This window comes from Fulmarus glacialis, unplaced genomic scaffold (genome assembly GCF_000690835.1).
Source record: "Fulmarus glacialis isolate BGI_N327 unplaced genomic scaffold, ASM69083v1 scaffold9421, whole genome shotgun sequence".
Classification (NCBI taxonomy): domain Eukaryota; kingdom Metazoa; phylum Chordata; class Aves; order Procellariiformes; family Procellariidae; genus Fulmarus; species Fulmarus glacialis.
Window position 1 is genome coordinate 39,363 of NW_009193379.1, and position 27,947 is coordinate 67,309.

The following is a 27,947-nucleotide window of genomic DNA, read 5'->3' on the forward strand; positions in this document are numbered from 1 at the left end:
CTATTGTACAATCTGGGGCATTTCACTCCATGCTTTGGCTTTCTTCTTGGCCAGGGATAGCCATGGTGGTTCAGCAATTGGCAGGTTAGAGGAGTGTCTTGCTTCCTTTTCAACAGCAGAAATCACAGATGCTTCCTGAGCAATAGGTCCAACTTTACCTGCCAACAACAAGATATCCATCACTCAGAATAGAGTTAAAAACTCAGTTTCTGCCAATAATATTTCCTTCTCTCTAAAGCAATTGTTTTACAGCCCAGAATATTTGTGACTCAAAAATAAGTCAGAGGAATTGTTAAACTGGGTATCACTAGCACTATCTGGTCCAGCTACAACAATGGCAAGGACCAGCTATTGCAACGGAAAACTTGATACTAAACTGTTAGTGAATAATCTGACCATAAAAGAATCTTCTCAGTCCCAACAGCAAGTGTCTAAGCCCTGATAAATGAAGACATTCTTCAAAATTCTTCAAACATATGGAGACTATTGCCCCAGGTATTTTTGTAATTCATATTCTTGGCTAACTCGCTTCTTAATCTTTTCAAACTCTTAATTTCCATGACAGTGCAGAGCAAGGAGTTCCACAGGCTTATTCTGCTCTGTGAGTGCAAGAAAATCTAGGAATAAGACTCCTGAGTATGCATGAAAATGGAAACAAAGTATCTGCAGGGCAAAGATCACCCCAGGCTTGCTGTGGGGTTAAAAGTAACGGGTATATGTTTTTCAACACTGAGGAGCCTTAAAGATTTTTTTTTCAGTCTTCACTGCCAGCACAAATATTGCTCCAGCAATATTATTAAATACTAGGTAGGGATCAAACCAGTGCTTTATGTTCTTGGACTCCTAAGCCAAGAAGGTGGGATTCTGGTGGGACTAGGTGTTCCTCTTCACGCAGCCTAACACAAGCCTGTCATCCTCACAAAGGATGGAGGAATACAGATAACACTCCTTGTATGGCTTTGAGTTACTATTTAGAAAATAGTAACTCCATCCATCTTGCGTGAAAATTTTCAAGATTAATGTCTTCAGACCGACAGCCTGGAATGGGGCTTCACAGAATGCAGCTCCGAACAGATGCAGCTCTCATTTCTCGAGACACGGTTCACAACTCTTTCAACATCATGCTCTCTCCATCCATTTCAAACCAGGCAGTACTTCATTTCTGTGTGTAAGTCAAACGGAGAAAATTCAAACTTTTTCTCATACTTGATTAGTCAGTGCATGGCATGTGGCAGGCATGATGAGGCTGCTGTGCTCTAGCGCAAGAACAGAGGCCACATGGGGACTTAAGCAATGTTAAGTACAAGAAGCTTTATCTTGCTTGCACTGAAATCAATGCAAAATGTCCATCAACTCCATCAGTCACACTCCTGAGCAAAGCCAAAGCAGTTCCCAGTCTCCACTCAGGAGGTCTCTGGTCTTTTAAAAATCCTGGCTCATTGGTAGTTCTTGCAGGAGGCAAGCTATACTTAGGAACACTGGAGGAAGTATACCATCCATTAAAAACAGGCTGCAGCTCTACATACAAATTTTTCCAAAGTATCTAAGGTGATGTAGGAATTTAAGTGTTACCGAAATTTTTATTTTGGAAATGAATTTTCACATTTTGGGAGACTTCCTTCTTTGTAATAAGCAAAAGGGAGTCTAAAGCCCTTTGCACGCTCTCAACAGCACAAGGTAAAACAAAACCCAAAAACAGTGGCTCATGTCCATTTGAGGGAAGATGGGCTTTGGGACAAACCTCACCATATTTAGGGTGAAGTGGGAAAGAGAAGAGGCAAGCTAAGTGTTGGTCGACAGGCGGCTGAGTATGAGCCGGCAGTGTGCCCAGGTGGCCAAGAAGGCCAATGGCATCCTGGCCTGTATCAGAACTAGTGTGGCCGGCAGGAATAGGGAGGTGATCGTGCCCCTGTACTTGGCCCTGGTGAGGCCGCACCTCGAATACTGTGTTCAGTTTTGGGCCCCTCACTACAAGAAGGACATTGAGGTGCTGGAGCGTGTCCAGAGAAGGGCAACGAAGCTGGTGAAGGGCCTGGAGAGCAAGTCATATGACAAGCAGCTAAGGGAACTGGGAGTGTTTAGTGTGGAGAAAAGAAGACTGAGGGGAGACCTTATCGCTCCCTACAACTACCTGAAAGGAGGTTGTAGCAAGGTGGGGGTCGGTCTCTTCTCCCAAGAACCAAGCGATAGGACAAGAGGAAATGGCCTCAAGTTGCACCAGGGGAGGTTTAGGTTGGATATTAGGAAAAATTTCTTCACCGAAAGGGTTGTCAAGCATTGGCACAGGCTGCCCAGGGAAGTGGTTGAGTCACCATCCCTGGAGGTATTTAAAAGACGGGTAGATGTGGTGCTTAGGGACATGGTTTAGTTAGTGGTGGATTTGGCAGTGCTAAGTTAACAATTGGACTTGATGATCTTAGGTCTTTTCCAACCTAAATGATTCTATGATTCTAGGTAATCTTTCATTGGTTATGACATGGGCTGCCACGCAGCAGTAACAAAAAAGTCACACTCAGTAAGTAAGGATTTGATTTCTTGGAATTCTCTTCCAAACTTAGCTGACCTTGAGCTGTCCTGGCTCTTGCTGTTGTGTGCAGGATGTATGCATTGCACAGAAAACATCAACCATCCATCAAGAAAACTGCTAACAGTTAACATAAGCCAAAAAGCATGATCCAAATTAATAACTCCTCTGGATATTAAATCTACATCCTTTCCACCACCAGCACCTTCAACTAGACAAATTGCTGGCTGTGCCAATGGGAACCAAATCAGAGAAGAGGAGAGTTTACATTTGGTATTCCCAATTTCCTACTCGTGCTGACAGTGCTGGATATTTCCTAAGCAACAGGGCATGGTTTTCTGAGCAGTAGAGGAGTAGTATTTTCCTTAAACATCAATGCTGGTCAGACCTCTTTGTGATATTCAAGGAGGGGAAGACTAGAATATGCCTATAAATGCTATCCCTGGAGGGGAGGAAACAGTCATTGGATGTCAGGAAACGAGGCCAATTCTTGGGAAGAGGTGATGCAGAAAAACTTGTAATTCTACTGCAAGGACCACAAGTGGTGTAAGTTCTAGTAAACGAGTAGCAGAGTACTTTGTGGAGTTCTGAATTTCGACTGAAGGCTGCTGAGCTTCCAAGGTTTAGATGATTCAACACGCAGAAATCCAGTCTGTTTGTGCCAGCCTTTCAAAGGAAGACCTTCTAATCTGAGCAAATATCTTGGCCTGTTTACGTTTCATCTCTCACTTTGCCGTAAGAACCATAAGACGAAGCTGGCCTGTAACAGAATCCTTTTTAATAACTATTGTATTTTAATCACACACACACAGTTAGGCTGGCAACTGACATCAGAGCCTCTGTGTTGGTGCACATCCTCAGCTGGTCAGCTACCTGTAGTAAGGGAGAAAGCTTATTTTGTAGCACCTGTAGATTCAAAAATGGATAACAGCTCTATAAACAACTAGTACAGGGAGCAGGAACAGAGGTACCCCCTAATATCTCTAATACAACAATTCTGGATGCTGGTGGATTATAAGGGGGAAATGGCCAGGTGCATGCACTCTCTCTAGACAGCATCTCTTACTGACAGTGTCAGCAACAGGAACCTGGAACAGAAAAGCCACTGCTCTGACACAGTGGGGCATTTCTTATCTTCTTAGGCAGTATCTGAAATCAATAGCTTTCAGGTAGCAGAATATGATTTTACAGCTGAAGAACTGGCTTATCTATATCTAGCTGGAGCGTGTCTCTGAGGTTTGGCACCATGCTGAGTAAGCAGGGAGGGATAAGCTGCAGCCCAGCAGTAGCCTTGGAAGAAGTACGTGAGTCACGATGTCTGAGTCACACTCTTCCCCTGCATCCCTCTTATAGAGAATCACAGCTAACAGGGCAGGAGAGGGGCCACTGAGCCTCTGTGTTCCACCTGAGGGTGGAACTGACTCTACCGAAATTATTCTCGATACATGTTTATTTAGCACATCCAGTAATGGAAACCTCACATACTCTGTAAGCAACCTATGTTACTCCGCCCTTCACCACCATCACTTTCACTAATTGTTAGAAACTATTTCCTAATGTCTAAGCTAAACCTTCCCTGGTGCATTTGAAGCTCATACAGGGCATAAAGACTAGTCTTGTCCTCTGCAGCAAATTAAGTTGTCTTCTCGAGACTAAACAACTTCACTCCCATCAGCATTTCCTGGCTGAGTGGAGGTCTAGAAGACCTGACCTTTTTTGCTGCTCTTTTCTGGACACTCTCCAACTTCAGCTGCTATTCTTTAGTACTGACCTTTGCCAGTAATAAATCACTACAATGTTTATATGCCATTCCATGAACTGGCAGTGGAGATAAAAGTTCCTTACTTGCTTTCTCTGCTGAGTGAGCAAGCCAATACGTTGACTTATACACAAACTATAGTCCGAACAGGCCTTATATGAAGTGTGCTGATTATCAGAAAGGTAGCTATCTCCCCCCATTACCCACCACCCACGCTACTTACTGTAAAAGACACTATGTAAAGATGTAAAGAAAGAGAATACCTGCTGCAGCAGACACGCTGGTCTTCATTTGCATTTTCTTGTCCTGAGAGCTCAAGCTGGAAGGCATATTCTTCTTCAGTATGTTCTCACTAGCACAGATCCCTTGCTACAAAAGGAGGAGAGAAGGAAAGAACATGACTAAGAAACCCGCTAGCCACTGGCACTCATAAAGCTTGCCCTGGCAACATCTCTAAACCTGACTGTGGAAATGCAGCAAAAGCCAGACAAGGATGATTGGGGACCTGTGGGAGGGAGGGAGAAGGCAAAAAGGAAGACAGCTGCTACAAATGCAGGGTTACTTCACATGCAGGCAAGTTATCCTCTCTCTCTTACAGATGGGGAGTTGAAGAACTTGCCCAAGCTGCACAAGAAACTTGTGCAACAGGCGGTGGAAAAGCCAAACTTTCAGTACGCAGTCTCCAGAGCAGAGCAGTGAATGCGGTCTGTAGGTCACTAACAGTGAGGAAGCTAGTGCAACTCAAAGCAGCTCTTGGGCTACATAAATACATTCTGGGCAATAGGCAAGCTCTGAAAAGGTTCAGGTTTGAGTAGTGCAAAGGAACATATAGGAGGATCCAGCTCTGAAACTAATCACTGTGATGATATAGTCACATATGTGTTTGCTCACTTGCATCAGTTGTCTGTCTCAATATATTTTAGAGGCCAGTCCTGAAAATCTCTCTTTGAGTAGTGCTCACAATGCACCTCCCATGAAGATGATATTGAACAGTTTGCAAAAGTACCCAGGCAATCTGGTGCAGGATTCACACCCATGCAACATTACTTGGTACTCTACCTGCTCTTGATCCACTTTGATCAAAGCTTTGTCTTCAGCTTTATGTTCTTTGGCAAGAGGGTGGTCCTGGAAACCCTTTTGTTTTAGTTTTGCCATGGAGACCCAAGCTGGTTCAGATGAAGCAGTTTCCAAATATGAAGAAGAGACTTTTTCTACAAAAGAAGCATTTTTGAAGTAAAGAAGGGATTTAGGTCAAGTCAGTCTAAAGCTAGTGTTTCGTGGTTTAAATCCTTCAGCATCTGTAATACCCTTTGAACACTGTGGAGATAAAATTACCTTCCCTGATGATTTTGTCCTTGGCAATAACTGTTTTTCTGTTTATTCTGGAGTTTTTGACCTGACTCTGCTTCCATTTAAGTCAATGGCAGAACTCCCACTGAGATTATTGTGAACCGGATTTTGCCTTTGAAACAACATCCTTACATTGCACATTAAATGAGTATGATAACCATTATTTTTTCACGTAGGCAGTAAAATACAGGCTGCCTTTTCGTTTTTTAAATATTTTAAATGAAGTGATTGTAGAAAAAAAAAATAATCACACCTAATGCAACTCCTAGTTAAGGTTTGAGCTGCTGCAGTCCGAAAAATTAACTACAAGATAGCAGCAAGTTTTAAAAAGCTGTGTTAAACCTCCAACTATATGCACAAGTAGGTCATATCAGAAATGTTTCAGAGGCCCTTAAGCTATTACTCTGTTGTTATTCTTGCTGGAACACACCCCTCATTAAGATAAACCAAGAATTCTTTTGACTGGCCAAATCATCAAGCCAATTAAATTATGGTGCTGACAAACTCAAGACTAAATTTGGTCCTCGCCAAGAGGATTTTTATCTTTTGTTTGCCACTCTGCCAAGGTTCTTATACGATCACTGTTTTCTACAATATTTGGATAAAAATACAGTATAAATACCTGAAGGTTTATGACCATTTTGCTTCTTTGCCACTTCTTCTGATCTTGTCTTGGGAGGATTTTTGTCTTCTAGGAGATCTGGTTTTTTAACAAATGATTTTGTGCTGACAGGAAGGCCTGGAAGTGGCTTCCCAGCGCCCACCGATTTCTGGTCCTCCTTGACTGAAGCAGAAGTCGCAGTGGGAACAGCTGAGGGGATCAGTTTTGGAGACTCAGCACGGCTTTCATTCTGGTATTTTAGCAAAGAAGATGTTCTCCGTAGTCTAACCCCAAACGGGTTTTCAACATTTTGTGCTTCATGGTCAGCCCACTCCACAGAAGAATTCAAATGCAAATCACTGTCCTTACAATCTCGATCAAATCTATCTGAGCTGATTTTTGCTGACTCCTGGATGACTGCATCAAAATGTGTGTGTTCTTTTGTCATTCCTTCAAACAACTCTGGTCTTATAGGAGACGTTGGGGAACTTCTGGTATAGGAATCTTCCTTTGAATTTGAACCCCCTGAGAGAGATCTTTGCCATGCTGGTGCAATGGTAAATCTGACCGGTTTAGCAGAAGCAGTCTTCAGTGGACTTTTTACATTTTCATCTGAAGATCGACTGTCTTCCACTGTTTTTCTGTGAGAAGCTGTACTGCTTATCTGGTACTCCTTACTGTCGTCATCAGAAGACATATTACTCTTCAAGCCAGCCAAACTTGAAGAGGCAAGACATCCAATGGAAAGTTTTTCAGAAATGTATGACGTGTTGGCCTGTTGACCGCCTTGGTTACCCTTTGAAACAGAAACAGTTTCTGCTTTAAAACATACTTCCAATTTACTGGGAGGCAGCATGCAACCTGCTTCCAAGACAGATGCAGCAGCGTCTTTTTTTTTTTCTGCATTGCCTTTGGATGACTGAAATTCCGTTATTTCACAAGTTTCTTTGTCATTTCTTGTTACTGAACTGTTTTCAGCCTTCAAAACAGCCACTGTCTTGATGCCAGAAGACGACTCTGAATCGGTTACCGCCACCTGTGAAGTGCTTGGTGCAGTATCTGAGACAGCGTGGTTGGAATGATTCTCAGTAGTACCCAAGCAGGCTTCTACTTTGCCAATAAACAGTGGATCCCCCTTTTCCTGGTCTTTGATGTTTGGGCCCACAGAATTTACTGAGGACCTTTGTGCAACATCTGCCAATATATCTATGCCCTCGGTTTCCACACCACTGCTAAACAAGTCAGCTGCTAGTACATCTGGAAACACAGCACCTTCTCCTTCAATTTGTTGAAATTTTGGAAGTGCAGATACTTCACTATTGGTATTTTGCTGATGTAATTTCAATTCATCAGCAGACTCATCTGAACAGTACAACACTTCCGCACTGTGGTGTTCCTCCAGGTTCACTGGAGAAGGCTCAGGTCTCAGAAGGGGTGCAGCTGCTTTATAGTGATGGTCCATCTCTGGAAGGCATGCATCCTCTTGCAGCAAAGCACAAGAGTCTTCTGCCACAAGTGTGGAATCACGAGAGTCACGGGCAGCATCAGTGGGACTTTTTACACCTGGCGTCTCCTTAGAACCACTTCCCTTTGCACAGTATCCCACCTGGGCTGACAATCCTGTATTAAGCAGAGAAGAGTGTGCATTTAAAGGTTACAATTCAAGCACCATCCGTATCAGTAATTCATTCCAGATAGTGCAGTCATTTAGCATGAATTCCCCATGTCTGGCCACCGTTGTCTGATAAATAAGGCTGTTAAAAGCATATTTAGAAATGGGCTGTCCAAGTGAGGAGACTAATAGCGTTTTTAGTTTGAACATACCTAATCCCGGGAATGACTGAAAGTTGTTGTTGTCTGCTTAAGGTGTATCAAATCAGTTGCTGTTTATTTCTTTTCTAGTTGTAAGACTACTAGCCAGATTTCCCTAGATATTTCTTCATGTGTGTGCCTAGAAAGGCTATTTAGAATGATCTGGAGGAGTTTCTGTATTTAAGCAGAACATCTCAGCATCAGGTACCTCTGCCTCCTGCAGCTCCAACAGGGCTGCTGAACATCTGGATAGCTTAGATATGTCTGCACACACAGTAACTCTGACACATGACAGCATCAGGTCCTGAGTCTGCCCTGACAACAAGTGCCAACATTCCCACTACACTACAGCATTACCACCAGCCAGTGAATTTGTAATACAGTGCTAAAGAGAAAAGTCTTCGGTGCTGTTTTGGAGATTTGTTTTTACAATTTACAATTACAATTGTGTTACCACTGGCAATTAGCTATTATTCAAATTATAAGGGGGGAGGTTGCAAAGGAAAATCTAGTAAACACAAACCAATTAAACTCACCTTAAACACATAACAGATATAATGCTGAGGTTAAGGTTTTTCTTAGTTTCAGGGAACTCGTATCCCCAGCCAATGAGATCTAGCCAACTGTGTAGCACAGGTGCTTCTGAACATGGTACTTTCACCTCATGTATTTTTTTAACGCTGCCCTCAAAGTTCACCATTTCAGCACCACTGCGTTGAGTAGAGTACATGACTTTTTCCATCATAACACTTTAGCAGCCAGGATTGGTTTTATGATATAAAACCAAACAATGCCTAGTTTGAAAGGACTTACAATTCAAATAGGTCCTGTCAGCCTTAGGTATAAGAGTTCAAGGACCCAAAGTAGCAATACATCAGTCTGTATTACCTTCCCAATCACTTTTATGCTGGTCACTCTCAAGTAATTCTGTTGAATTTCCCTTCTCTTCTGGAGTTGCAGGAAGACATGCTTCATTTTCCAGCTGTTCCACCTAATGAGGTGCAGTAAGATCTTTTAATTAAAGAATAATGCACAAAAATTGTATTTTATACACATGCATGTTTATGAATACTCAAAACATAGACACAAAACCCCCATCCTGTAATTCACCAACACTGTGGGTACTGTACTATTCCAAATAAGAACCTAGAAATGTTTAAAATGTCAAAGGCAGCCCATTGATCTGTCTTGAATCTGAAACATCCTGGGATTGACATATTCTGAGTGAACGAGTCTGTTTTTAAGACATCACCCAAGCTACCTGCTGGCACAGAACAGACCAAGCCAGATACATTATCATCACTTCTGGTATCTCTGATTGACGCTCCACAATTAGCTTTTCTCCTTCAGCACTGTAGTTGTACTAGCTGCAGCACAAAGAATATCCAACAAAGATGCTGTAGGGCCCAAGTTTCCAAGAAAACCTCATCCTGTATTACACTCATCCTGAATTTCTCCCCCGCTCCCTTTCGCAGGGCAGGGCACTTTTAACTCCAGGCCAGATTTTCACACGATTCTCTGATGGAGAGGGGAACACACAGTACAGAAGCATTACTCCTTCTCTCTGTCACACTCCAGCTCAACTTCATCTTCACAATGTGTTTCCTAGAAGCCAGGATGAAAAGCACCTCATCCTAACTTCCCACATGCAGAGCCACTTTCCTTCCCAAAGTCCTTCAGTCTTTCCTTTGACATACAAAGAATTAAGTTAAAGCTAATCTGAAATTGTAGAAATAGACTTATGCTTCTTTAAAACTGAAAACTAGCTTTTCAAACAAAAGGAATGTTTTTACAAATGAAGCGTAACCCGCAACTTTTTTGGCTAAATATGAAAAACTAAAGTTGCACTTTTCTTCGGCTCCCAGGACATCGAAGTTTTCTGAGTATTTTTTGTTAGGTTGGTTGGTGGAAAATAGGTGGTTTCCCTTCTTCCAATGGAAGAACAAAAAAAGGAAAGGAATGTGGATAGGAAAGAGAAAAATGGAAAAAAATATTTAAAACAATAATTAAAAATTCACATCCATTTTCTTCTGTGCAGTGATTCTTTTCCAGAAAATGCTTACCTGGGGGGTTTGCTGATTCTTGTTGGTAAAGCCTTTCTGTTTCCGGGGGTTTATGGCAATCCTGTGCCTGGCTGCTGAGGTGTCCAGGCAGCCGAGGGGACTGGCAGGGATGGTGAAGTCAACGGGAAGGAAGCTGCTGCCTCGTGAGCAGGGGGCCCCCAGAGTGGCAGAGGATGAAGGACTGATGGGCCTGGAGGAAGCTCCAGAAGGTATCTGTAAAACACAAACGCATCACTGTAAATTTTGCTTAGCTTCCCCACACCTCTGAAACAACTCCTTTGCTAGCTCATTCCATTTCAGAAGCCTGAAATGGATGTATTTTTGGACATAAATCCTCACTTTAAAATGCATGGGAATGTCATCTTTGCATAGAGGTTACTCAATGTTCAGCTGTATGTCACACAAAAGTGAGAAATACCTGTCTCTCCCTCTCCCACAGTAAGAGCCTCAGCTGTTCCCTTCTCAGTTCTTATCTGAAAAACCATTTGCAATATATATATGCACCAGCAGGAGACACTAGTGCAGTTTTTATAGCTTCCTTTTCATCCCAATAATGTGACACATTGCAGGAATATGTTATTAAAAAGCCACGAAAGTAGCACGGATACTTGCTCCTCATTATCTCTATTTCTAAGAAAGTTACCATAGCCACTTTGCTCTTTTAATATCCACTCTCCCAGAAAAATCAAATGCTTCTCTCCAACAAGTATCCCAGAACCATCTTCCGGACAGTGATGTGGATCTCACCCTCGCAGCAATGGGGAACTAAACAGTAGTAACTTAGATTATGCTATCAAAAAAAAAGGGTTTACAGAAGTATTTGTAGAGAAACCCCTAAACATGCAGTTTGACTGGTTTTGTTACTGTTACTGTTTTGAAATGTAGACCAGACTTTCTGGAACATTTGCAAAATTTCACAGACATGCCAAACAAACTTCATTCAGTATAACATACCCACTATTTTGGCTTTGGCCATAAAGCTAGGTGAAACAAAGCCATTTAACTGTGCTTGGCATTCAGATTTTAGTTTTGTTTAAGCTTAGGATATAACACAGCGTTTAAAACCTACGCTGATGAAGTTTTAAAGATAATGAAAGCATATTCCCATCTGATCTACAAAAATTGTCTAGGTACACTGCTTTGTGTTTAAGGTAGCTAAAATTAATTTCCTTATTCTCAACTGAATTTTTTTAGTTCCTAGACCTGAAATAAACCACAACAGAATGTATTATGACAGACACAGACTCTTCTCATGAAAAATTTACACATTGTGAGAGAGAGAAAGAACACAGCTAGTAAATAAGCTAGCTATTGTTATAATTCTACAAGATTAATGATAAACCTGTAAGGATCACTAGAACTTATAAAAATAGTACTATTGTTACTCATTTCTACATACAAGTTCTTCTGCCTTTCAATTATAAAATTACAGTTGTAATTATTTAATATAAAAACACCTGAAGCTAGTATCTGAGCTACTGCTGTACATAAATGGCAAATTCCCTACTCCACTGAGGATTCAGGATATTTTTTTCTCTGAGCACCGACTGACACTTGGTATCTTCTCTCAAAGACAGTGGAGCAGACACAGGATTTCCACATCAGTGTTTTAAGTGTTTTAAATTTGGTGTTTGTTATTGCACAGTTACAGGACCCTGCCAAGGAGAGTGCTGCAGCTTGGAGGCCCATTTCCTAAAGAGTGTTTGTGCCAAAGCACTGTCCTCAGCCCCACAAGCTGAGACCCTGTTTTGCTTTTAATCAATCTGGGTTGAAGATGCCAACAAGGAAGTTAGATTTCCGTAAAGGCTGTCTGGCAAAGGCAGGGTAATGCTGGTTAATGTCTCTGTGAAGTCACTTGCTGCTCGCTTTGAGCGATAGCTTCACATTTAGCTTTAGATTAGTCAAAAAGAGGGTATTTATAAATGTGGAAGGCACTGAGAAGTGACATGGGTGACACATCAGGGTTTCACACAGAGGTGACAGTAGCATCGAGTTCTTGGAAAATCCAGTGAAGCAGCACAGGGCAAAGAAATGAAGTAACTATCATCTGCAGCAAGATCAATGTAAACCACTACACTGTGTGCAACTTCAGACTGCTTAGGATCAAATCCTCTTTTTCCTTTACTAACTATACAACATTGTTAAATGGAATAACTGGTATACATTTCTTGGTGCTTTTCACAATTTTCCTCATCGTTGGGACAAGGTTATTCAGTTTAACAACTTGTGTTCTGCTAGCTCAAATCCTGGTATTACATAAATAGTTTCAAAAGCTACTGAAAAAAAATGATGATTATTTAGGAAAAGGTTTTTTATTTTAGGTAAACATATTGGCAAGATTTCTGCTAAGCCAAACTGTTGACTAAGAAACATATTTGGGTAAAGAAACATACACGGTACTGTAGAGAAGCTAGCCAGACTCCCAGTGAGTTGGGGAGAAAAAGGAAAATCCTTTAAGTGGGGAATTCTGTGCAATAGAGAAGAGAGAAAAAAATTTCTCCTGTCCCTGTCTTTCTTTCTCATAGGAGATAAGATTGTAAGACTGAAAGAGCTCAAAGACTTCAGAATTGGATAGAAAAGGGCTTTTTGCATTGTAAGGAAAAAAACAGTATGCAGGCTTACAAAATGGAGCATTTTAGTCAAAATATAAAACGGGAGATGAGTTAATAAAATGTACATTGAAGTAATGATAAAATATATACTAGAAGTTATTAAAAATAATGACAATCCAAGTTACCTAGATCACTTGGGCTTCTAGAGTTGTGTGACTAGTAGTCTACTACGAGGGGGAGACATTGCTTTATCTTTCTATCCCTAAAAGCAAAAGATCTAGGAATGATTGAGCAGGAGAGTGTCTGATCTCAACCACGGACAGGGAAGTTGAGCTGGTCTTGCCCAAAGGTTGCTCTCTCCCTTTGAGAAGGCTGGCCAAAGACAGAGTGAAAGGGAAAGCCTTCTTAGCAGTGGGGTTGGCACTAACTGTTTGACCCTCAGGATGTTGCCCTGGCTGCTTAAGGCCCTCTTTATCAGGAAGGAATCTTCTAGTACCCTGTTACCTTCCCTTTATTTGTGGGCTATTCTCAGTTTCACAAAGGGTTAAACTGAGTTCTCTCTGGTGAGCTTCTCAAACTGGGATTCAGTATGGAGGACTGCAAAGCTTGGGCCAAAATGGCCCATAGCTGTTCTGGACCCATAAATATTCCCTTTCTCAGCTAAATGGCAGATCACTTTGCTTATACAACTGCAAGGGCTATCCCATGAATCCAATCAGCCCTGTTGGAGTGGTGGCTGCCTTTGTCACTGGCATTTGAAGACCCTATTGGCATAACTGTGGTTTGACTGGTCTTTCAGACATTATATTAACACTGGAGAAAGGCAATATAAGCAAACCTTGCAGTCCTGCCTTGAAAACATGAGATGGGCAGGAACTCAACTCAGCTTCAAGCAGCAGAGACAGTCAAGGTGAAGGTCTCCTAGGCTCCTCTGCAAAAATATAACCTCTGCAAATTTTCCCGAGCTGGTCAAGGAATAGACTGTGTTGGTCTGACAGCAGAACCTACTGATGATGATGGTCACTTATCATCCAAAGAAAACTGCAAATGAACACAGACCTTTTCCTGTGGAATATCTGGTGTCAAAAAAGGGCTAATCCTGCAATTATTTCCCATGATAAGAGAGATGCAGGGCATTCCTCACAAGCCACTGCTGATGGGCAGGTGTTATTAAACTATTACTGCTGTTGGGTATTGGGACCCTGGGACATAGAAGCAGAATTGAAGTGCTTTGCCTTGTCCAATTTTCTGTTGTGTAACTTTACAGATTCATACTGTGTCACAGAGCTGACTATGCTGTTCGCATAAACCACTTACCAGTAGATTTCTGCCTCTCTTTATTTGGTTCTTATTCAAAACTCTGTGAGAGGTACATTTTCAGTATCGTTTGCATCACTCTGGACTGTTCATGAATTGTTTGCTAGGATATGTTGTACCCAGAATAGATTAAAAAAAAAAAAAAGATTATTGTACTGGCTCCATACAGACAACACACATGCTGTCTCAGGAAAGTTTATTAGCAGGAAAAGTAGCTATTTACCTGTTCATCTTCACTGTCTGTCCCGCCTAAACTCAAAGAGCTATGACGCTGAACAGGGTTGGAGGACTGTGGGATAAAATAAGGAAGAGGGTAAGTCAAGGGAAGTATCACATTGAATTATCTGGGACTGGATATCCAGTGCTAATTATGAAAAAACACAAGAGGAAAGATAAAGGAAGGGTTACTGAGTCCCTGCCTCACAACGTAGGTTTCATTTGTTCATCGGGGATCAAACATAAAGTAGGGGAGCTTTATCCTTCTATGAGATATGCCATGAAGGTTGATCACATGAGGCGATACATTTTATAAAGTTATTTTGGCTTATTGTTTTAAGATCTTCAAACTTACAAATGCTCACATGCTCACTCAAGTCAAAAATCACGCATCTGCTGCGAGAAGGCAATTCCTAAGAAAGCATGTAACCCAAACCCTCTCTGAGTCCCATCAGGACCTGTTCTCCTCAGGATTGTTACCCTCCTGTCAATATTGCCCTGGTTTTGGGCTATTTAATTCAAAAAACAGTAATTGTTTAAAATTCTCTTGCATTATTTCCTCCTTGCAAAAATTCTCCTCATTATTTTTGTTTTCCTCACTAGCTTTGAAACACTCAAAACCTCTTCCCCTTTCACAGGTGCAGGAAACTGCCAATCTCTCCAGCTCTTTAAACCTGGAAGACATGGGAAGTTTGTGCAGTGTGAGTACCTCAGCTTGTTCTCAGACTGGAAGCGGAACAGTCACAGTAACACAACACTCACCTGCGAATAATTCACTTTTTATGCTTTCTGCCATACAGCCCTGCCAGGAAAGACTGCCTTGCCCGAAGGCACTGAGAGTTGTCATATCAACTGAATTTCTCTCCTCTTTCAGGTCACAACTGCCCCAGCACTGGTCTACATAAAAGCATATAAAATTGTACTCAGAAGGGGTATTTGTAAGGCCACTCCCTAGGTATCCCTCACAGTCACAAAGTCCACAATCCACCTAGCTAATTTTTTCTAGTTCTGACTGATCTGTACCATCAGATTTTATCACAAGCAAGCAAAAAGGTCTTCCCCTTCTCCAAGCAGATTTTATCTTTTCTGCACAGGTGGTCACTAAAGTGACATAACATTATACCTTGCTTTGTGAATCTGTCAGAACTTCATGAAGGGTTGAAATTTCAGGAGGGCTTCTAGGTAAACCATCGTCTTCAGAAACAGCACCTGCATCTTCCAGTTTCTTTCCAGTTATAACAAGAGGAGGCGATCCAAGTCTGATGTTTTGCTGCAACTGAAGCTGTGGTTGAAAAGAAATTTAGAATATAAACTTTCAATGGCATTATTTATAGGGGACATTTTGGACACTTCTATCCCAGTTGCTCCCACTAGGCATGCAGGAATCTCTTAGCTAACAGAAATACTTGAAGAAACAGGCCATTTACAGAAAATAGCCATTAATAAAATTTTATTTAGTTACATTCATCAAGGACCCATCATCAGAACTGGCTTCGGTACAAAATTAAAATCAAAATCAGGTTTACTTGGTAAGTTACCGAAGACAGAAATTTCACCATTCCAGAAAATTTGCAGCAATTTAACTCAGTTTAAATTTAAAACTTTAAAAATTCTAGGTTTAAGTATTCTTTAAATAATTAGATGTATCCAGATGTCCAAAATAGTCACAGAAGTATTGTCAGTCAGCAGTTCCCAACCCCAGGTTTATGTGGTCAGCTTTCCTTCACAAAGCCCTTCCAAATATTGAGAGCTTGTCACCACCCTCTCCTGCACAAGTAGCTCAGTCCCACTTTTTATACAAAGAAAATTTAATTAAATTTCTGGTCCACCCTAATGAATCGCTCGTTAATTTTCCTCAGCATCACATCCTGGTCCTGTCTACAGCAAGAATGATAACAGAAGCCAGGAACAACTTTGTTTGTAAAGGAGTATGGGGATTCTCTTCCAAGATTGCACAAAAGAATGCTCTGGCAGGCCCTGACCCTAGAAAAATAAAACAAAGTCTGCAACCTCACAAGCAGCCAGATGTTCCCTCAAACTAAAAAAGTTCAGATCTCAGGAAACACCATTACTAAAATTCTTGGCTTAAGTCTGTTGGCTATGTCAAAGCTGGAACAGAAACAAGGTCTGAACAGAAACTTTGTCCTTCAACTAAAAACATCTCTACTGAATATTCCCAAGTTAAATATGCAGACTTGTTTTTCTGTTTCTTTGCTTATTAAACTAGATTGGGAAATTCTAGGCCTAATTCTGTGCTCTTCTGCATCATTTATATCTCTGTAAAATAGATCTAAATAGCTGCATTCTTATTCAGCAAGATTCACTTGGAATGTAATTCCTATAGATCTAACAGCCACACAGGGTAGCACAATGTCAACCTTTTATACAGCAGTCAAACAGTTTTCTTGCCCTCTTACTCACAACAAAGAAGTACCACCAATACGATCTGCAAAAGCAGGACTGATGACAAATTGCACGAAGATTGCAATATATGGGCAAAACAAGACATACAACATACCTGTGCACTTCATGGGAAGGAAAATACAGAAAGTCAATTTTGCTTTTCCCTCTTTTCACAACTTCCCATCTTTGATTTATTAAATTTATTATATGCAGACAGCAAAGTGTTGTGGGAGAAACTCTGAATTTACAGTCTTCTGGTAGAAGTTAATTTACATTGCTAAGAAAATAACAGCTTTTCTTAGTGCCTGGCTTTTATTCTGAGAAGAGTCAAGCTCACAGAAAAAGGCTGTCTTTTATGGCTATAAAAATAGTGCTGGCAGTATTACGTTACCATGCAGTGTGACGGATGGATGAAGAGAGGGCACAGTGGACTGGAGATAGCATGAAAAGAGCTTTTTTCCCCAACCAAGTTCTGTCATATATAAACATGATTTCTCCTGCTACTCCTATTGTTATACAAAAAATACTCTGAACTGAAGCTTAGCCTATTTTGCAGTCTTATGGAGGAACAAGTCCCTCTGTGCATCTTTTATTTCTTAACATGTGATGCAATTGTGTTTTGCAACATGAAGCTCACACTGAGCAAAGGAAGAATTTCAATGGCCTTTGGCTGCCTTATCAACAGTTTGTTTTCAGTCTCTGGAAAAATCTTAAACTTTTATCTCAGTGCTCTGAGCTGGGCACTTATTTAAATGCAATTAATATAACCAACAGTTGATAAGGGAGCTGTCAAGGAGGGTTCAGTATGTGCCTTGGAAGAAGGAAATGACCTAGCAGAATACAGTATCCTTTGCTGGCAGACATCGGAAGAATAACGATATAAATAAAGCTGTCACTAAGAGTGCCCTGACATATCCATCACCCCACACACTTACACAGCTGCTGGTGCTAGCATGTACAGTGAAAACATCATAGCCAGAACTGCCAAAAAGAGTAACATATAAATAATATATAAAAGGATAACAGTGTAAGGGACAAGCTATGGGATCAATAAATGGCCTTAACCCAAAAGCAGTATGAAGCAGTTACGAAGAATGGAAATCCCATTGGAAAAGGACATGCTCATTAAGGAAAGTTTCCAAGAGTCCATGAACTGGATTCACGTCACTCGCACACTATGAGACCTGGGCAAGGCTCAAGGTACCAGGACTGCTCAAAGCTGCAGCTTCCAAGAGGCAGAATAGACCCAAAAGTAGTAAACCTGGCTTTGGACACTTTAGTCAAGAAAGTCTTAAGGCACACAGCAGAGGAATCAAGCAACAGAGTTTCCTAGGAGACAGCTATTACAAAGCAGCACCATGAATGAGGGGAAGATGTTCTCACCTGCAAAGTTTTCACTCTTCCAGGTATGTTTTCCTGAGACAACACGTCACCTGCCACGTTTCCTGGTGCAGACTCAAAAATGAAGACGCTGTCATGGGACAAGGCTTTGTTTCCCATGCTTCCTTTGGGCCTGGGAAGGAAGGAACAGTGGTCAATGCACTGGGTACAGCCCTCCAACACTTCCCTGCACTGCTTCACCAGGGCAGAGGGATCATAAAGAGGCCAGGGTGGGACGCATCTCGCTTAACTTCAGATTTCTGCATGTTAGCTGTCCAAAGTAGTCACTGCTAGCTCCTTTTATACTCAGAAGGGAGGAAGAAACACTTTTTAGGATGCTGATCAAATGCAGGTGTCTCTTTTCAGATGTACTCAGCATCTGCATTGAACACACAGGCCAGTCTCTGTGGACTAGAGACGGAGTCCAGGGTGATTAGGTCAGATGCTGAGATTTAGTTGGATGCATGCCACCCTGAGAGATGTCTACAGTGCAGAGGGGGACGACAGGAGTCCTCTGCCCTCCTTTAGTGGGAATATGCTTAGCAAGAGACATTCAGGATACAACCTTTGCAGCCTGGTGTGTGTCATACCTGCCAAAGATTGTGGATTATTTTTCCTCTTCTTGCAAATGCGGGCAGAAAATGTAATTCCACTACATTAACAAACTTGATTCAAATCCTCTCAGGCCCAGCAATAAAAACAGTTCTGTTCACCTGTATCATGAACATCGCCAGATCCCAAGCATATTAAAAAATGTAGATGGGGCAAGTGTCCATGGCCACAGTTAGATACCTATCCATGGCCAAGTTAAAGTACCCAGGTAAGATATTCCTGCTCTGCTTCTGTGGCCACTGGGTGTTCAGCTGTTAACTGAGTTGTAATCAACGGAGATTGATTGGGGTTGGGCTATTAGGTTGTGCAGGGCAAATTTTGCACTTGGGTGGCACGACAAGGAAGGCTTCAAATCTTTTATTCACCAAGTTCCACCAGCATAGGCAGGCACTGTCTGTACATTACTTTGTCCAAAAGACCATAAGGATGGCCTCTACCAGGATTTCATTCTAGCACTTAACTGGAAAACCACAGACAATACTCTCATATTGTTGGCTGCCAGCCTCGTAATCCACAAGTTACAAGGATTCCTTGGCTCAGCAACCATGCAGGCAATGCTCATTGCCTCTGAAAGTTTGACTCTGGGTAACGGGATGATTAGGAACAGAACTCTGACAAGGAAAATCCAGTAAGTCTAACACTCTTCTGCAAGGAAATCAAATAGAAGAGGTCTCTGCTATTTGCTTAATCGCAGATTCTCTCTTTATTTAGAAGAAAGCCCTGAAAGACTGTGAACTTTCATAAAGTAAATACATCATGTAAAAAACCCCAAACAAATTACTCTTTTTCCTCCTGCATCTCTTTTCTTTATATCTCTGGAGACAACATCTCCTTTGTCTGCTTGACTAACCCTCCTGTTGCCCCAAAGGTGTAGTCAATCAGTGTACAGCTATGCCGAGTCTCACAGTAGAGCAAAATAAATTTGCTCTATGTTTATGTTGTGTCGAAGACAATCTGAGCTCTTTCGCTCACAGGACAGGCCAGAGTTCGTGCTTCCTCCCATTGTACGTAATAGTTAATATCTGTGTTAGTTTATAGGACAGCACTTCTACACACAAGTAAGGCACTTGCCTTATTTCATCATTAGAATGAATGAAGCCATCCCATTTTTTTGTGTGTTTGACTTTAGAGTCCTTTTCAGCATGAAAGACACTCTATATGGGCAAGACATAATTTTACTGCATTCAGAAAGACAGTGTCATGTAACTTTTATTTACGGTAATGTATATTCATTATTAGTTGGCATATTTTATTTACTACAAAGAATGCATGTGCATCAGGATGTATTAACCTTTTTAATTGGCGATTTCCTCACTTCCTTTACTTGGAATTCTTCAGCAATAAGAGCTGAGGTTTCCTTGTTCTTGAGACTGCCAGATCTGTTTCTTTCTTTCTCTCTCTGCATATGTATAATATGTGTTTTCAAGAGAATTACTGTATTTTCTTCTGGCAGTCACAAAAATAGCATTGGATTAAATATAGAATTAACTGCAGCTTTAGTACAGATGAGTCTCTTATGTGCAAATATACATTCATGTGTAATTCCAGGCAGTGTATATTTGCGCTGAAGCTAAAGATGCAGTTTTAGCTAAACCCCCAGATGTTTTAGCCACTGTATCTCCACACTGATTTCCCTGTACAAATGCTCAATTCATTCATGTGTAGCAACACTTGAGCTGCTATGACTGAGGAAATGATGGGACCCTACAGCCAGCAATAAAGCTACTCCTAAACTCACCATGGCCTGTGCTATTTTCCACTTCTTATTGCTGCAACCCTACTCCTTTTATTAGTGTTTGAGGTAGGGGGAAGAAAAGTGACACAATTCCTTCAGACAGCCGCTCTCTCAAGAACAACTGCAGCCTGCCAAAGGAGTGAGCGTTCATTACAAAGACCAGAACAATTTTACATCTTGTCCCAGCAGTTTTTCCTGCTCAAAGCTTTTTAACTGGAATAAGACCCAGTTTGGGTCCCAATTTTCCTCTCTGTAAGGTCTTTTATCCTTTTGGTGATACAGACATGAAGTCATCCATGGCTTTAACTTTGCCATCAAGGTTTTTCCATTTCCATTCAAAACTCATGCCTCTCAGAAGATAAAGAGGGTGTGGCACATAATGACCCCTTCCCCTTCACAGATGCCCAATCCCATTGATTCCCTACAGCCCCTTGACATCTGGGCACATCCCTTCGGCGGTTACAAGAAGCATTCTTGATGGGCACATCTAGGGTTTTGGTCTCCGGTTAGTATTCAGAAAAGTTAAATTTTAAAAAGATTACATGGTTTAAAAAAAAAAAAAGGAAAAAAGAAAACCAGTGCTTCTGCCTCAAGGACAAACAAACAGCAGCATTGTTCTAGGATAGGTTTTGATATTCTGCATGCCAGAAATTGCAAAGCTCAGGGCCCTGCTATAAACCCTTCACAAGTTGTATTTACACTGGCTTTCAGGATCAGGTTTTCCAAAGGATTATGTTGTTCAGTCTCTCTAGGTACTCACAAAGCGTACTTATGCCATGCAGGGTCTGGACATGATAGGGTTTTCAAGTAGCACAAACATATCTTCTCATTTTTTTAGATAGTCCATCTAATCCTACCTCTAAGGGAAAAAACAGAAGGGTTTTAATCACTTCCTGATCTCTGATCTTGCAAAACAGTTCATAATCACTGGAGGATAGTGCTGAGGTAAACAGCAATTGGACTTGAAGTATTTGGTTAAGGGCAAGAGAAAGAGTTCGCACCCACACTGCCTCTGGAGCAGACAGCTGATTTTAAGCCAGATCCCTCCTACAGGCTGATGGGGTAAGCTCAGCTGTTCCTAAGCTTTTTGGACTGGGTTAGCTGAGTCACTCTAATTCCCCTTACCCTAGGGGACTGGTTGTGTGGTCAGTTACTCTGTTGCTGTTATGCTAACAAACAAAATAAAGAGATTGTTGTTTCATTCCCAGATCATTTCCATGATGCAGTTGCATAAACACAACAGAGAGAGTGGGAAAAGGTGGGGCAAGGAGGAACCAGCACCCGTGAGAAAGTAACATCTATAAGCTGTTCCACCAGAAGAAACGTAGTGTCCAGCTCCACCAAATGCCTTATTTGACGATACAAAGCATTTGGCAGCAATGCTGATTTCAGCATGTCCCACTCTAGTCACTTATTCATGTCCTCTGCCAGTGTCACACCTGTCCAATGTCCCCTCCAACAAAATACTGCAAACCATAGGATGTGGCTGGTGTTTTGTCACACTTTGTTAATCTGCAGCTCCAAAACCCGGGGCCTAGAGTAATCCAAAGAGAGGCCTGGCTGAGTAGCTAACAGTATAAAGAGGGTGAGGAGTTGGAAAACAGCCAAATTATAGGTTGCCAGATACTGATCCATGACTCCCCTGGCAAGAGACATAGCCATGTTCAGAGGGTTGTCCCACCCCAGATTCAGTCAGAGATGAACAATGGAAATGTCATGTAGCTTGATGGTCTAAGGTTATCAGTGAAGCAGTGTTAGCAGTGCAAGCTAATAGCTTGTATTGCACTAACTAAAAAAGGACAAGTTTTTGAACTAACATCTTTCAGGGATCTGAGAATTGCTCTGGACACACCTTAAGGACTTGCAAACCTCACTCACATGCACAGCCCTTCAGGGGTAGCAGACACAAAACTAGAGGCCTTCAGTTGTTATCTATACTTAAAAGGTTACGTAAGAAAGTTAAAGCAGCAATCTCATACTGATAATACAAAAATACTTCTTTCCCTTTAACCCAGCCATGACAGAGGGCATCATTTATGCTAAAAAATAGCAACTCAACTTCACACATATTCTCTGTACTAGTGCTACTCAATCATCCTCCTCTTGTGAAGTTGCTGCTGATCAGACCTTCCAGGACGGATTTCTAACACTAAAACCAATCAAAACAATCTCGGCTATCTGCAGTTTTAGACTAAGAGGTTGGGTCACCCCTGCCCCTGGCTGCCCTCCCCCTCCTCTCCAGGCTGGCTTTTGAAGCACTAGCAAAGGAAGAGGAAATTCCTGGAATTCCTTCATCAGCATTAGGGCTTGTTTTGCACAAACTTGAACAGAGGTTGCTCCTAAGGGGCCAACTCATGCTTTCATCCTACTGCTGTGAGAGGTCCGCTTATATTTATTTATTTTCCTTCCCCGCCAGCTTACCCAGCCTCCTTCGGTGAATGAAGTGCAGTAGTGTCGAGCACAGAGCTGCTGACATCGCTGCTGGACTGGCTAGGTTTTAAATTACTCTCCCCCCTGGGAGGTGGAGGCTCTTTCCTTTTCTTCTTGGCAAAGAAGTTCTTGAAAGTCTGAAATTTTGATTTTTTCTTTCCTGCAACATGAGAAAAATGAAAATTTATGGAAGTTGGAGGTGTTGCTTAGCTTGGAGAATGTTATCACTTAAATTCTGGAGGAAGCCTCAAAGCTAGAGCAGTCCATTCAGTTTTAGTCAGCTCCTTTGTAAATAATTCAGTGCTGGAGTCCAGTGAAAGGTGAAGCTGCAGTTCTGCAGTTCTTACATTCGCTGCCTATAAAGCAACACTGGCATTAAGCTGACAAGTGGCGCCTACTTAGGTTCCAGTTTATGAAAAATACACCTTATATAGAGAATGTATCTACCTACAGCTGAACAGTGATCATGCCAATCATATCTGATATATTTTCAATAAAAAAAATTGACGTCAATGTCTAATTCTCGTCGTTTTTTACTTAGCTCAGTTTAGTTCTTCTTTCTCTCTATGTGGTGCTGTAAGGAGACAACACCTGAAGGATATTCAATATTTGGGAAAAAGATTGAAACTGGCAAAAGAATTTATAAACTCTAAAACCAAAATATCTGTTTCCACATTAAACCACTGCCCCAAAATAAAAATCAACAACTCCTCCAAGGACAATGGAGCAAACTTAAATTAAGACACTGCCCTGCAAGACATGAAACCTCCAAACATAGCAGCCCAAGAACACAATTAGAAAACTGTTAATCTGATTTCAGATTTTCCATTGTCCAAATGAAAAGAAATACAAAAATAACAAAATAAACCATACGAAACATCTCTGACTTCTTTCATTTTTAATAACCTAAGATACTTAAACATGCTTACTTATATTTTCTTTCAGCACACAAGCGCTGCATTTTGTCACTGACCCTTACATTGAGGGGTCAGTTTTGAGTGGTTTGGGCCAAACTATTGTACTAAGACACCTGTGATTGACTTAAATACATATGCAGAGCAATAACATCACTGCATATCCGAGCCAAATTCATTGTTCAATTAATGCTTTACAGCAGTTGGCATAATAAATGCCCACAGCTGGGGGATTCCTTCATAAGCAAGGCATTATTTCAACACAATTATTGTCTTCTCCCAGCAACGATTTAGTTGGTGATGCTCTGTCTCAACGTGTGCCCTGTACGTGTAGGTATCTCTGCCAATGGACCTTATCTGGGCTGAAACTGTGCCACCACACAGCTGCATCAGACAGTAGCCACTTTGAGAAATAAACAATGAGACTGAGATCTACTCACCCTGTCTTCTCCCTGCTCTCAAGACCAGTGCCAGCACCTTGCATCAGGACATACAAGGATGCTGCTACACTGTCCAGCACGGACTGATGAAACGGCTACCTCTCTGCAGAGCAGTAGCAGCCAGGGAAGACCTGCACATTGCTTTTCAAGTGACTTGGGCTGTCGCTGAGACTAAATTATCTTTCAAATCATGTAGAGCAAAACTATCAATGGAGACCCACTCATCTGAATAATAATGGGATGTGGCGCTCCTACAGAGGGTTTATCAGCGGAAGACCTTTTTATCTTCCACTGCTGCTTATCAGGCAGTAAGCGAATGAGAAAGTCACAGAAAACATACAGGTTATATTGCCTGCCCCAGACTACAGAGCTGATCCCAAGGCTTTTGGATTTGTTAAGACTCTCACGGGGCTCAATAAGTTTCATGCTGCGCCCATAGCAAGAACTGGTAAGAGAAGACAGGTCACACAGCAACCGGAAGACCACAGTGCCTCTCAAACAAAACAAGTGTGTTGAGTGTTCTTTAGAGAGTCTTTAGAAATGCCTCCCTACCATTACTGCCATTCATATCAGCAATCAGACAATGCATATGGTATTCTCCCAGGAAACTTGTCAAAACTGACTTGGTTTATTTTAGATAAGCAAAACAAAAGATTAAAAAGTGCCCTAAAATTATCAATTCAGCAATGTCTGCTAACACAGTCCAATGACTCAAAGAACAAAATGGCAGACTGCTACATGCAGAGCGCTCTGCAACTTAAGGGCAGTCTAAACGAAAAACAAGGACATTTTCATGTACACTGGTCAGCTGACAGAAAGCAAGTTCTATTCAAGTGCAAGTATTACTGATGAGCCTAATTAGATGCTAGTATTTCAAGAGAACCAGGGGAATGTTTAAAAAAAAACCAAACCCACAACACAGTAACAACAAAAAAAGAAGTGATCCTAAGGACATTTAAGAGAAACAGAAATAAGTCCTACCACAAAGGATAACGTTGCCAAGGTACTACTCCAAATACTTGTTTAGGTCAGAAGTGGTGCTAACTTTAGAATGGAGCCCATGGAAAGGATTTGCAAACACTGCCAATGAGTAAACCTCAGCTGGCACGGGACAACACTCGGGTATCATTGTGCAACCGAGAGTCCTCTGATGCAGACACTGCCTTCTCTAGCCTCTAATTTATTACTGAAGTACAGGGTACACCCCCTCCAGCAATAATTCCTCTTCAGCTGTGCTCTGCTCAGCTGCATGCCTTCAGCTGTTTCAGATGAATGAGAAAAACAGTAAGTTTCCCTGCAGTTCCAGAAGATGGGCACTTGCCATAGTATTACGCAAAAAAAGATAAAATCATTACTAGACACTTAGTGCTGCATGCAGATGAAAACTGTGGGACTGCTCTATGTGAGAGCATCTGGCAATAAAGACACTGTTCAGAAAGACGGTGTTCATATTCGTGTTCATTCCCGCTGTGAACAGTTGTGCACTGGTTTCGCATACCGTTAAAAGGATGCCACATTTAATTTAAAGGTGCCTACATTTCAGTGCACTGTGAAGTAGCCCAACATATCACTAAATTGGTAAAGTGCTCTATGATACTTGAACTAATAATATACAAGAGGATCTTATTACTTAAAATGGAAAAAATTCATTGCATAACAAAAATCCAGTCAAAGCAAGGAGAGAAAATCCAAGCTCAGACAACTATGCCTATTTCCCCTTCACCCACTGATGAATAATGACTCATGATTTTTGAATTCTTACAGTTACCAATATTCTATTTTATGGCATTAGAAATAAAAGATTAAATTTAAAGGCTACTGCCCTGAAAAGCAAAAGCCTTCCCAAAAATCAGTTGCTTATGCTAACTATGATTTAGCCCACTATAACAGAAAAGGAGCAGGAGTAAGCATTTTGCTTTCTCTGTAAAGTTTGTTTACTGCGTATTTTTTATTGTTTGTGTACTGCCTATTTCATTGTTTCTGCTGTGCACAGAGAGAATTAATGCACGTCTTTCTGCTCTTTGCATGGTTCTTCCCCATAACAAGATAGAAGAGAAAAAGATGCTTTTTCCAGTGCCAAATTGAGACTGTAAAAAGCATAGGGAAAAAAAAAGCTCTGATTTGGGAGCTCATCATATTCAAATTAAACAGTTAATTGTGGGATCTCCTATGCTCTCTGACTTCCTAAGGGGCATTCAGGACACATTTTCCATTTTTTTCTCAAATCCAAGGACTAGATACTTTCACCAATAAAAACACATGATAAAAAAACCCCACAGACAAGATTCTCGGAAAATACCATGATTCTAGGTTAATAAAAAATACCTGACGTTGCCAGAAAGGCAATTAAATCATGGAATTCAGTAAGGCTAACATTGGGTGCTGACAGTTTTTGGACAGTGACCTGGTTACTGCCATCAAGAAGGCGCAGCATGCACTGGAAGCCCTCTACTACTAGTCAGACAATAAGGTAAACCTCAAGAAATTAATCTAATTGACTAGACTGTGAATGCTGGGAATTTAAGCCTCCTAGAGCCTTTACATCACGAGCCAATTAAAGCTATGAAGAGGAAGAGGTGAGGCAATCCTACATTACATGGGAAGTAAACAAAAGATCCTGAAATGGCTTTATCCAGGTCCAGTCAAGTGTCTTTTGAATACTTCAGCAATAGCAAAGCAGCCTTTAACTTTTTTAAGTTTTGGTTCAGTTAGAGACAGAAATATTCCTGGTGGTTTTAGAGCCAACACTTAAGATATCAAGCCATCTCCTGCCTTCCCTGTCACCTGGGTCAGAATTTGATCCATTTTCTGAATCTTCTAGTGAACCCAAGTACAAAATTTGCATGCGTGGGTTTCACACAAGTTCACCAGTGTGCCATGGATAGCACTGGACTATGTGATAAACCAGATTATAAATTTAAGAAACCAGCCGCTGCTGAGCATCCATCATTACACTTTCTTCACCCCTATCTATCTGCCATGCAGAGTTCAACTAACAGTCACTTTGCCATTTGCTTCTCTCTTTTACCAATCTTCTGATGGTGGCAAACATATTATTTCTAAAGGATAAAGCAAGATACCTTTGAAACACAAACACTTAAGACGATTGTGAGACATTAGCCAAAGAAGAGGGGGAAAAAAAAAAAAAAAAAAAATCAAGTGATATGACAGTCATTTCTCCTGAAATGCCTCAGCCATGATGCTATTCTTCATATTCACCTATCTCCTCAAGAATAGTCTGAACACTGGCAACAGGGACTTCCTTTAATTAAGACAACTCTTTCGCATAAGTAAGGTATTTTTCTTTCTTGCCTATTATTCCATTCCGTCATGACTGTTTGCATCAGCCCATGCCACTAGATTAAAGAATAAGTAACAAATGGTTGTCTGTGGCCAGAAGCAGAGAATGAGGCTGCAGTGGGGGTACAGATACAGCTCCCACAGACAGAAGCTGGCTAATAGGCTCAGCTCCCAGCTCTGTAAGATCCATCAAAGCAGGCACAACAATCAGCCCTTCAAGCTCTAATGTCCTGTTTTTGAAAATCCAAGCCAGAATCGGAAAAAAAAATCCTCCACCAGGTTACGACCCTCCAGTACTGCACATTAAAAGATTCTTCCCCTAATATTGCCAGCTGACAAAACCACACAGCATTTTTTTTACACTACAAAAAACAAAACAACACTGCAAAACAAGTCACTACAAACTCCCCGATCTGACGAAAATAAATCTTGACTTCCAAATCAGCTATACATTCAGAGAACAACTGCTTACCTGTGCACTCTTCAACTGTGTCTCCTGTTTCAGGTGACTGTGTGACCTCTGTTGGCCCCGTAGCCAT

At 41.3% G+C, this 27,947-nt stretch overlaps 1 protein-coding gene across 1 annotated transcript; it reads right to left on the reverse strand.

Annotated features, from left to right (window-relative positions):
- KIAA1210 (KIAA1210 ortholog) lies at positions 1-27,947 on the reverse strand. Its single transcript, XM_009587422.1, has 11 exons — positions 27,881-27,947; positions 22,746-22,914; positions 17,981-18,110; positions 15,318-15,476; positions 14,201-14,267; positions 10,110-10,297; positions 8,935-9,037; positions 6,256-7,854; positions 5,331-5,494; positions 4,547-4,652; positions 1-158 (listed from the first exon to the last, which is right to left on the reverse strand). The coding sequence occupies exons 1-11, from the start codon at positions 27,945-27,947 to the stop codon at positions 1-3; spliced, it is 2,910 nt and encodes a 969-aa protein (XP_009585717.1).

Coding starts and splice junctions, on each gene's coding strand:
- KIAA1210 (XM_009587422.1), bottom strand. CDS start 27,947: ATGGCTACGGGGCCAACAGAGGTCACACAGTCACCTGAAACAGGAGAC. Junction 5,495..6,255: donor AAATGGTCATAAACCTTCAG/GTATTTATACTG, acceptor CTTCTTTTGTAG/AAAAAGTCTCTTCTTCATAT. Junction 4,653..5,330: donor AAGAGCAGGTAGAGTACCAA/GTAATGTTGCAT, acceptor CTCCTTTTGTAG/CAAGGGATCTGTGCTAGTGA.